The sequence below is a fragment of the Pipistrellus kuhlii genome, unplaced genomic scaffold (genome assembly GCF_014108245.1).
Source record: "Pipistrellus kuhlii isolate mPipKuh1 unplaced genomic scaffold, mPipKuh1.p scaffold_m20_p_7, whole genome shotgun sequence".
In the NCBI taxonomy this organism is placed as follows: domain Eukaryota; kingdom Metazoa; phylum Chordata; class Mammalia; order Chiroptera; family Vespertilionidae; genus Pipistrellus; species Pipistrellus kuhlii.
Window position 1 is genome coordinate 49,159,418 of NW_023425573.1, and position 12,330 is coordinate 49,171,747.

The 12,330-nt window shown below is 37.8% G+C and overlaps 1 protein-coding gene across 1 annotated transcript in view; it reads left to right on the forward strand.

Moving 5' to 3' along the window:
* The window catches only part of CCDC148 (coiled-coil domain containing 148), a 198,223-nt gene that overhangs the window by 40,650 nt on the left and 145,243 nt on the right, over positions 1-12,330 (forward strand). The window contains exon 2 of the mRNA XM_045575445.1: positions 11,560-11,622. Within this exon, the coding sequence (XP_045431401.1) occupies positions 11,562-11,622 (61 nt within the window). The 5' untranslated portion in view covers positions 11,560-11,561. The remainder of the gene's footprint in view (positions 1-11,559; positions 11,623-12,330) is intronic.

The window sequence follows — 12,330 nt, forward strand, 5'->3', positions numbered from 1 at the left end:
GATCTACTTATTTATGAATTCATTGGTTGATTCTTATATGTGTTCAGACCAGGTATCAAAACTGCAATCTTGCCCTAGCATTCAGGGGGCAAACAATCAGTGTGTTTCTCTCTCTTCAATGTTTCTCTCTATCTCCCTTTTACTCTCTCTAAAAATAAATTTTAAAAAATCTTCAAGTGATGTTTAACAACAACAAGCAAACAGACAAACAAACAAAAAAAAAACATCTGCAAACTTGGTCTATCAGGATAACATGTTAAGCAATTAAGCTACCAAGCCAGGGCCCAGCAGATTCTCGATATCATCAGTGCCCCAGGCTCCTTTGGCTTTCCTCTCTGCAATAGTGTGTATCTTTCATCCTGACACTCACAACGTAGTCATAGACAGCCTACCTGTGTCTCATTCACATCCCCATTCGAGACGGGAAGAAAGAGGAAGGATAGGGAAGAAGGGCAGTGCCCATATGAAAAAGCAAATCTTGTTTTCAAATTCCCAGAAGACCTCTGCTTATATCTCATTGGCCTTAACTGTGTCACATGTCACTGAGAGTCTCAGAGGTATCAAGGAAGGCCAATGTTCTAACCCTGAACAAAATTGGATTCTGTTAGGAAGAAAATAAGAGAGGACAGATATTAGCAGCTAGCTGTGTCTGCCACAGTTTTAATGCTACAATTTTCTCAGCAATAATAGTGAAAAGCACATCAAAATTCCATTTAATTGTTGAACTCTACAACCTTACATGTGACCTTGATGGCCACAGTTTTTTGTTTTTTGTTTGTTTTTTGTTTTTTTTAAATGAACAAGCTTGTACTTAACAGAAAAAGCAATGTATTTGTGACTATTAATCAGAAGAAAAAGTACTCTGTTTTGAATCATTTTGTTGAAGATTTCAGAAGAAAAATACAAGGCATAACAAAGTTGTATAAATATTATTTGATTAGATTCCAAATTAAAAGTAAAGTTAACTGGATATTGTAGGCTGGGCTTCACAAAGTTGTTAGGGTCAGAGTGCTCCAGAAGTAGCCCAAACTCGGCAGGCTCAGAAATGGGTGTGACGTGGTGATCAGTCTCTGCGGCTCTCACTAGCTGAACCCACTGGATAATCATTTTTCATTTCTAATGTAACTGCATTAATCCTATGATAGATAATATAATTATTTAGACAGAGGATCTTTTGGACTAATGTTTATTACTCTTAATTATACACACATATGTATTCTTTTTATAAAAATGCAAAGATTTCATTACAGATAATGCTAAAATTCCCTTTGAAACTGCCCTTTAGTTGCAGTATCCTATCCAGTTTGGTCTGTTTGTATGTCCTTTAGACTTTTCCCTTTGTAGAGTGTAAGTATGTGTGTCTATAATTTACATACATTGTTTTGTGTCTGTGGATGTTTATGTAATGTTATCATAAGGTATCTATCAGAGAGCAGCTTGCCTTTTTCACTCAGTGTATGTTGGAGCAAAGACAGATTATATGTCTATTATGCACAGAATGTCCTTTTTACCCTTCAGCCCTTGGAGAAGTAAGACAGCGTATAGAGCCTTAGATTCCTAATAAATGCAGACGTTGCCCAGGTTTCTGCATGTAGGGGGTTGTGTGCTGTGACTGGCAGCTTAATCACTAGCTGGTCAAAGGGCACATTCAGCTGCAGTTAACATGAACTTATGGTCAGTACTGAAACTCACCAAGATAAAGTGGGATTGTTTCTCCTTCCTCACTTCTTGACATGCACATCAATCCACTGCCCATTTTGGTGTAGAGTTTGTTCTTGATAATCATTTTCATCTCAAACAGTCCAGCCTAAATTTTAAAAATTGAAGAAGAGAAAGTGAAAACTTTGTTTTGTCTCTAATACTAGCAAGCCTTAGAGACAGGACTGTAATCCGTTAAATGCAATCACTTGATGCTTTTTCAGCATGTATACATTAAGTGTCTGATATATGTCAGGCATGATTTTAGGCACTCTGAGAAATAGAGATGATCACTAAGGCCTTGTGTTTGTGGAGCAGGCATCCTAGTGGTATAAGGGAACAATACACAAATAAACAAACTAATCAGTACATATTAATACAGTACTAAGTGACAGTATAATGTCACTTAGTGAAAAGTGCTATGAAGAAAAAAAATTAAATTGAGGAGATGAAGAATGATTAATGGTGGAGGGAGGGTGTTGCTTCAGATGAGATGGCCAGGACAGCCCTCTCTGCAGAGCCCGAACAAATCTGTTTCCCTTGTCTAGTATACAATAGATGTTCAATAACCTTTGGAATAAATGAATAACGGCATCAGTAGGGTCATACACAAAGTAAATATTCATACAAGAGAAGAGAAAAATCAACTCTATCTAGTGCAGAGGAAGGGAGTAGGATGCACAAGATGGGAATGAAAAATAAGGAGGCATTGGCCTGAGAGAAAAGAACAGGGAAAGACATTGCAAGCATAGGTAACAGCATGTGCGAAGGCAGGAAGGTGTGACAGAGCATTGCTGGTTTCCTATTGCTCAGTAACAAATGACCACAAACTTAGTGGCTTAAACAACAGAAATTTATTATCTTATAATCCTGGAGGTCAGACATCAGAAATAGGGCTCATTGGATTACAATCAAGGTTGGAGCAGGGCTGCATTTTCTGGAGGCTCTGAGGGAAAATTTATTTCCTTGCTTTTTCCAGCTGCAAAAGGTTGCCTGAATTTTGTGGGTCATGGTCTGATTCCTCCAAATTTAAAGCCAACTGAGTAGCATCTTCAAATCTTCCTTTTCTCTGCTTCTGTCATCCTACTTCCTCTGACTGTGACCCTCCTGTTTTCCTCTTATACGATTCCTGGTTATTACATTGGGCCCACATGGGTAATCCCAGGTAATCTCCATGGATGAAGTCAACTGATTAGCTGGCTGCAATTTTAATTCTCCTTTGCAATGTAACATAACATAGTCACAGGTTCTGAGGACTAGGATGTAGACATCTATGGAGAGTCATTGATCTGCCTACCACAGGCATTGTGTATTTAGGGAACTGCAAAAGGTTTTAAAATGCTGGAGTGTAACATGAATATAAAATAATGGGTAAGGAAGAGACCAAATAGGACAGGGCTAAATTTAAAAGATCCTTGTCATTCTATGCTTTGTTTCAACGTTGTCCTAGAAAGTAGTGGGAAACCATTTGGTAAATCACAAATATTTAAGTTTTTGAGGCACTTGAAAATAATATTTACTACTTTTAATTATATAAATATACATATCTTAGTGGCCCAGTGCACAGATTTATGCACCAGTGGGGTTCCTTGGTCTGGCCTGCACCCTCTTGCACTCTGGGACTCTTCAGGGGATGTCTGATAGCCAGTTTCAGCCTGATCCACACAGGCCTGATCCAGACAGGAGGGAGCCCAATCCTGTGCAATGAGTATTTGTCCCCTGGTTGTCAGTGTGCATCATAGTGACCAGTCGACCAGTCATTTGGTCGCTTAGGCTTTTATATATATAGATACATTCTTTTTATAAAAATGCAAATATTTCATTATACATAAAGTCCCCTTTGAATCTAACCTGCAGTTGCAGTATCCTTTCCAACTTGTTCTATTTGTATATCTTTTTTCCTTTCTAGACTACACATGAATGTATCCTCCTGACTTGACTTTCCATTGTATTAGATAGGTGTGCTTAAACTGAAGACTTTGTCGACCTTCTTCTGACCCAATTTGGAAATCCAGCTTCTCATTCTACATACCTGGACTTGAAGTAAGAAGCTTGCCTGCTTCCTTGTGGTCCCTTTTACTTTTAATGTCTTCATCAGTTGAGGGGTATCATATAATTCATATCCTCCAAATTGTTTGCATAGATTCTGAAACCATTTATAGAATGCACAATGCTTGTGGTAGGCAGAACAATGACTCCCCAAAGATGCCCACATCCTAAGCCTCAGAACCTGTAACTGTTATGTGGCATAATTAAACCAGGCACTTGTGTGATGGCAGTTGGGGCCAGAAAATCAGATAAAAGAATATTGCAAAATCACCCACCCCCAGCCCTGTAACACACACCCTTTTTTACACTCTGTACTTTTAATATATATATAATTACAGAGAGGAATGGAGAGGAGGGGAGAGAAGGGGAGAGGGATAGAGTTTTTACAGAGAGGAGGGGAGAGGGATAGAGAGTTAGAAACATCAATGGGAGAGAAACATCGATCAGCTGCCTTCTGCACAGCTCCTACTAAAAATGTGCCAACAACCAAGGTACATGCCCTTGACAGGAATCAAACCTGGGACCCTTCAGTTTGCAGGCTGACACTCTATCCACTGAGCCAAACCAATTAGGGCCCTATGTACTTCTTTAAACTAAGTATATAAGCATTTCTCTCAGGTTTTTGAAATGATTAAAATAGTTTTGAGAACATAGAGTCTCCACTCTGTGGAACTTTGAAGTCCCTCAAAAACTTCTGGGTGCATTGCCCGGATAGATAATCAAGTCATTAAACGAAAAGCAACTTGTGTAACTGTATGTATATATAATGATTACATTTGTATAAAAATTGGATATACACATGTAACTGTGTATGCATAGAAAATCTTTGAAAGAATATAAAATAAAACATTGAAAATGACTACCAGGGCTAAAGACTTATCAGACTAAAGGGGTCAGTTTGCCTACACATATCAAAGCCCAGGCAAACGCAAAGAGGACTTTGAAGTCAAGAAAGTAAGGGTTTTATTAGTTGAAGAAATGGCACCAAGCCCAGAGTCATAGTAAGCTCATGCTGAAGACCTGGCTCCTGGATGGCTCCCAGGGGATGGGTTATATAGCGGGAAATCATTAATCCATTGGCTAAAGGAGTTGGGGTTGTGGGCTTTACTGATGGGTAGGGGTCAGGGAAGGGAGTAATTGATCATTGTATCAGTTCCAAATGTCAGCCATAGTATTGTTCTGTCTGGTTTCATGAGGGTGTGCGTGGTCCTTAATTGGTTTCCTGGGCCTGGGGCTGAAACACAACTGAAGTCAATCTGTTATCTTTAGCTTTATTAAACTCTGCTTCTGTGGTCAACTCACCTGAGGCTTTGTTCTTAGACAGTTTGATGCTGACCAGGATCTGATGTCTTAAGGGTTTAATGATTAGGGAAGGAAGGGGACAAACTGAAAGGAGAAAGGATCTTGTTAAAGAAATGGCTTTTCTTGGTTGATCTCTTTTTCCCCCTCCCCCACCCCCACTCCTTCCAAGGACACAGACAGTAGATGGTGAAGGGGGGGGGGGGGGAGGAGGAGAGAGAAAAGGGGGGGAGTGGATAATGGGAGGAAAAAAAGGACATATGTAATACTTTAAACAGTAGAGATTTATTAAAAAAAGAAAAAGAAAAGAAACGCCGCAACTGAGGTATAAGGACTAAATAGAGATGGACATTTTAATTTTACCGTACAGTTTTCTGTACAGTTAGGTTCCGTTAGTTTTTCCAGGACAATCATTTTACCTCGTGATAATTATAATGCATAATGTCTCATAATGGAAATAATGTGTGCTGTTCTGCTTAACATCTAAAAGAGAATTTTGCGTGTTGGAAAATACTGTTTAAGTTAGACTTTGGCTATAATATTTGAATTAACATTTAAAATATCTTGAGATTTTTCATGTGAAAAAGTTATAATTTTTTTTTTTAGTATATTTTATTGATTTTTTTACAGAGACGAAGGGAGAGGGATAGAGAGCTAGAAACATCATCGATCAGCTGCCTACTGCACACCTCCTTCTGGGGATGTGTCTGCAGCCAATGTACATGTCCTTGACCGGAATCGAACCTGGGACCTTTCAGTTTGCAGACTGACGCTCTATCCACTGAGCCAAACTGGTTTTGACAAAAAAGTTATAATTTGATGCTATATCCAAACTTTTTTCCCCCTGATTGTATTGTTCTCATACTTTTGGCCCGGCAGAGTTTCCATCAGCTTTGAAAACATCCTCAGAGGGTGATGGCTAATCTATATATCTACCCAGCTAAGCAGTTTAGAGTAACAAACTGTCCACATGTTTTGCATTTTTAAGTCTAAGTACAACTGACCTTTTCTTCTTCAGTGTATTAAAAGAGATTTTCTTAGGAAAGAGAAGAATGCAAATTTTAATACTGTAAAAAGATTACCTCATTATACAAATGATCTCTTTGCTATTTTCCCCCTCATCTCTAAACTCCTGATTGCTTAGCTACCTGAAGGAGACTAGTTGAGGTCATGAATTTTATTTTTAATTTTAAAGTTTAGATTCTCTAGTAAATTTGTAAAAATGAACTTTACATTAAAATGTTTTTCAACCTTCTAGCTACTACAAAGCTATCATTAAGTTATATATCAAATGTGCTTCCTACACTATAAGTAATTTCCCATAGCATATATTATTTTGAAATATTTTTAGTAATTGAGTATATGTAAAGGCTTAACATTTTGATAACACTCATGAGCATGGAATAATTTCTGAAACTAAATGCTCTTAAATTATTGAACATAGAAAATTCTGTTCAAGTAGTCATTACTCAGCCAAAAGCATTTTAACTACAGGCTGAAGTAGCCACTTTGAATTTCTCACTAGTAAGCATGAAATTGAAATGACCTAGATGACATGTGCTTGTTAGGGAATCAGGAATGTCTTAATACAGTTTCAAATTTCTTATCTGTAGTCTGTGGGGCCAGATGTATTTTGAATTTTTCAGATGTTTAGAAATGTGATGTAGAGCTTATTACTTAAAACTGGTGGTGCCTGAGCAACATCCCATAACTAAATACATTAACACCTTTACACAAATGTATATGTGTTCACATTAAATAGTAAAAACTTCAGTTTCGGTCAAGTTTGCTACCAACCAATTTCAGCTCACATTGGCTTAGGCCACCATTCTGATTTTAAATGAACCTTCATTTTCAGAGATATTTATTGTATATTATGAATGTGAGATTTTGGGCTTGAAGTTCTCTGTGATCTTGATCAATTTTCTGGGCCTCAATCATCTCAAATGTTAAAATGCGAGGTTAGACTATATAAATTATTTCTTTTGTGTGTGGTGAGAACATTTTTAAAAATTAAATTATTTTTCAATTACAGTTGATACACAATTTACATTAGTGCCTGGCCAGTGTGGCACAGTTGGTTGGGTGTTATCCTGTGTACCAAGAGTTGGCAAGTTTGATTCCCTGTCTGGGTACGTGCCTGGGTTTCAGGCTTGATCCACACTAGGGGACATGCAGGAGTCAACAAACTGATATTTCTCTTTCTCTCTCCCTCTGCCTTCCTCTTTTTCTCTAATATCAATAAAAACATATTTTAAAAATATAACATTAGTTTTAGGTGTACAATAGTGATTAGACATGTATGTACCATACAAAGTGGTCATGAGATAAGTCTAGTATCCATCTGGTACTATACACAGATATTATAATATTTGTTATTACATTATTTTTTACTCTATTCCCAATACCACACTTTACTTCTGAGACTATTTTTATAACTGGCAATTTGTTAGAATAAGTGGATTATATATAAACTTTTCAAATTCTAAATCTGAATGACTAATTCCTTGATGAATAAACACTACACTTAAATCAGTTTTATAATATCACAGTTTAATAATTATTTCAGCAGCCCTCAACATTCTTGAAAGATGAGTAATAGTTATTTATGATTTACATATAAATATTAAAAAATGTAGGTCAAGAAGTCTTTCCACTTGGCCTTATATATTGTTGAAAATAAACTAGGTTTCAAATTCATGAATACAGATTATTTTTACAATTTTGATTTCCAGAATGTCTTCTAGTGTAAGTGATGCAGGTGTCCTGGGGGTTTGGGGACTCAAAGGTTCATGACCCACTGTGGGTTCTAGGTTCACAAAGGAAAGAATTAAAAATAGAACCCACATAGAGATTAAAGTGAAAGTGAGTTTATTAGTGAGGCGATTAGACAGAGAATGGGCTACTCCACAGACAGAGCAGACCCTCTTTACCAGAATTGGTTTCTTTTATTGAGTTTCATTTAAAGAGGGTGGGGAGTGGGGTAGGGGACTACTCAAGAGCTTTCTGGGAAAGGGGTAGAGGTTTCTCAGAGGAACTTGGTCACCATTTTGTGTCCTTATATGGGCTTTTTGTTTCTGATCATATTGGCACTGGATGTGTCATTTTAGCATGCTAATATTGAGTATATTGAAACTAGTGTATAATGAGGTGTGGGGTTACCCTTAGATGAAATAAGTTGCCATGTTGGTTTGAGCTGATCTGGCTGGTTTGAAGCCATAAATCTGGTGGGGGGATGGTCTTACTTCTTGACAGTTCCTGTAGCTTTTATTGATTGTAGCTGTGTTATTATATTATATTCTATCTCATAAGGTTCTATACTCATAATTAAATTTGAACTTTGTAGAAATGGTGAGAAACATTGTGTGGGCTTCATAATTTTCCTCTGAAAACCAAGAAGAAGAAATTAAACAGTTTCAGACCTAGGGTAACTAAAAGGGAATCTGCAAAACCCCATTTTATTTCAGAGCCTCGATCTCAATCTAAATCCCAAGAAAAAATGAGTCCTAAATATTATACATAGAAACTAAGCTTCCCAATAAGGAAAGACTAAAACTAATTGATTAGAGTACTGATAAGGGCTCTTCTCAATGGAGATGACAAACTTAAGGTGGGAGAACAAAGTGAAAACTTGAGGTGAGATGGAGTAGGCCAGACCTCAGAAGCTGGCTGCTGAGAACAGCATATATTTGTTCTGGAGACTTACTTTACTTGTGTAGTACCCATGTTTAAAAAATAATAAAAAAATGTATTTGATTATTTTTAGGAATGAAATACTCTTTCATTTTCCATGTTTTCTGCCACTCCCTATGGTTGTGTACCTTGTTACTTGCCTCACTAAACTTACCTGATGGCCCAGGGCATTTAAATTTGCTGCTCCTGACTGTATGTGATGCTATCAAAGCAGATTTTTAAAAATGGAAATGTTGTTGTTGGTAGAGAGAGGCTATACTATAGATTTAGGGATTGTTATTACAGTTCTTCTGAGGGACTAGAAGCTATCTAGTTACCACCAGCTCTCTTTTCCTTACATAATATTCATTGAGCACTTACTATTGTGTGCCATGCACTGAGGCTATAATCAGAAATAAGACAAAACATGGGCCACATGTCTACAGATAGAGACAGACATCAAATCAATAAACATGCAAATATGAAGACTAGTACTTATTATTATGAGAATGAAAAAATAAGATGAGAGAGAAATAGAGGTCCTCCTTATTTAAATAAGGAAGTCTCTGTAGGTCTTTCTGAGGTGGTGACATGCTGGTCACACCAAAGGCTGAGAAAGAACCAACCTGGTAAAAAATGAAGGAAACGTCTTTAAGGCAAAGGGAATAGCAAGTTGGAAGGACTTGATGCAGAATGACTTCAGCATATGAGAAATAGATAGAACAATGTGGTTGGAATGTGTGAATGAGATAAGGCAAAGCCATTAGAAGTATGGATACTATTCTAAAGGTTGCTGACAATCTTTGAAGGAATTGAAGGAATTCAAGCAAGATCAGATTAGAATGTTAAGAGGTTACTTGGGCTGCTGTGTAGAGAATGGACTGTAAGGGTACAACGTGAAACTTCTACTGTCATCCTGGCTGAAGGTGATGGTGACTTGAGGCAGTGTAGATGGAAAGATTGGGTGTGCAATACCTTCTGAAAAGAAGAAGAATCTTAATGGATAGGATGTGGCTGTGAGTAGAAACAAGACTATTTGGCAATGTTATTAAAGGCTTGAAAAAAGAATCCCTTGACCAGAGACCCTATAGAATTACACACTGGAGTTTATCCCTACATTCCTAAAGTTGGTGGACAATCATCATGATTCTTAGTAACTTGGCAGAGTTTCCAAAAGTCACGGACTTGTGCTACTTTTCCTTCCATTTAGGAAGACTTAGGCTACTGCAAAGGCCAGTAGACACGGGTAGTTCTGATACCGAACTCAGGTTTGGCTGCCTGACACTTTGAAAGACAGGTGCTGGTGGTAGGAAAGATGGTTTATTCAAGTGCCTGCGCAGCTTGAGAAGATGGCAGACTCCCATCCCAAAGCCCATTTTAACTTCTTAGTGCAGGCAGGGAATTTTATTAGGATGGAGAGGGGAAACAGAAAAAAGAAATCAGGGGGAAGAGGTAGAAAATATTCTTCGTGTAAGTCAGCACAGTCCATTCAGATGATTATCTTGAAGCTGGTCAAACAGAGGTCTGGTTTTTATGGTTGAGAGTCAGCAAGTCTCTTGGAGTCAGAACGTTTGGTTGCTAGAGTCAGCCTCCTCCCCCAAAGCTAGTTCCTAGACTCTCACACAAACATGCTGCTTATTCACAGGTTACCTATTAGTTGATAATTCATCTTTAACCAAAACACTTTTAACAGAAACAATATCAAAAGAATAGAGAGGTGGGCTACAATTCAACCTGGTGTATATGGAACAAAAATTTGTGAAAAGTAGGTAGTGTTACTTAGAGAACCACTTGATTGGTTTGATGCCCTAGAGATGCTCAGTTCAGTTTAGTGGATACTTCCTCAGGAAGGAGATGCTACGGCAGAATTTGCGGTGCTAGATGTTTATCCACGGATCCAAACTTCTGAAAGGACGATGGAGGAAGAAAAATAGAAGAGATGAAAAAATAAATTTCAGTGCAGGTTCAACGAAGTCTGGGTCAAGCCTGCAAGGAACTTTGGAACATATATTGCAAATCAGAGTGGCCCGCATTGGGTCCACACTGCTAGGTCTTTACCTCCCTGTCTTGCTCATTCATCAGGTGAAGGCTGCCCCAGCAATGGTATGTCTTTGGACTCTGTTGCTGAGTCCATCCCTGAAGGAGGCGACAGCCGGGCATCAGGTGCTATGTAGAAGTGGATGGCACATTCCCCGGACCACCACAAGTGCAATATTGCTTAATTGAAGTAGGGAATAATTTGGATAGCTGCTTTATTCTTTAATTTATGTAGTTTCTTTCCTCCCAGGAACTCAAAGGAAAACATACATAATTTTTAAAAAATATATTTTATTGATTTTTCACAGAGAGGAAGGGAGAGGGATAGAGAGTTAGAAACATCGATGAGAGAGAAACATCGATCAGCTGCCTCTTGCACTCTTGCACACCCCCTACCGAGGATGTGCCCGCAACCAATGTACATGCCCTTGACTGGAATCGAACCTGAGACCTTTCAGTCCGCTGACCAACGCTCTATTCACTGAGCCAAAGTGGTTTTGGAAAAACAGACATCATTTTTAAATTTCAAAATACTTATCAATCACTGGCACAATTTAAGGGGGGGGGGGAATTAAGAAGTTAGAGATTGGGAGACCAAAAACAGGGAAGGCAAGAGGGGGGAAAAAAACAAATGGAAGGAGGCTTCTAAGAGTAAGGATAAGAAAATTTTAACAAAGTGCACCTAGTCCTGGGCCTTATTTAAAAACAAAAAACAAAAAACAACAACACTACAATTAACATATCTTTAAAAATGTTTTTAAAAATCACATTATAAAATTTAGCTGTCTCTTGTTTCCTTGATAGATATGGAAAGCATGAGTAAAAGAGACCGACCAGTCATGACAATTCAGGAAAAAGATACCTCAGGTAATTTTTTTTAATTTTCATGTCTGTTTTATGATTTATGGTGGATTATGCAGATATAAAGTTGGAATGTTGATTTTTAAAATTTCAATCATGGAAAGCTAATTTTTTGGGGTCAAAATGAAGGTTTCTTTAGTTCACTTACAATGATTGTTTAAAAATATTTTTTATTGGTGGACACTATTATAGATGTTCCCCATTTCCCCCCCTCCTCCCATCATGCCTTCATCTACCTAGCCCTTCACCACCTCAGGTCTTCACCGCATTATTGTCTGTGTACATATATGCGTATATGTTCTTTGCTTAATCTCTTCCAGTCCTCCCTAACACCCTGTGAGATCTGTTAGTCTGTTCTATGAATCCATGCCCCTGGTCCTATTTTGTTATTAGATTCCACATATACTGGTAAGTGAGATCATGTGATATTGTCCTTCTCTGATTGATTTATTTCACTTGGCACAATAATCTCTATCTTCATCCATACTGTAGCAAAGGGTAAAAGTTAGTGTTTTGTTTTTTTTTTTGTTTTTTTTTTTTTTACTTTACAGCCGCATAGAATTCCCTTATATAAATGTACCACAGCTTTTTTTAAAATCCTCTCACCTACTGATGGGCACTTGAGCTGTTTCCAGATCTTAGCTATTGTAAATAACGCTGTTATGAACAAACATAGGTGTGCATATATTCTTCCTGATTGGTACTTTGGGTTTC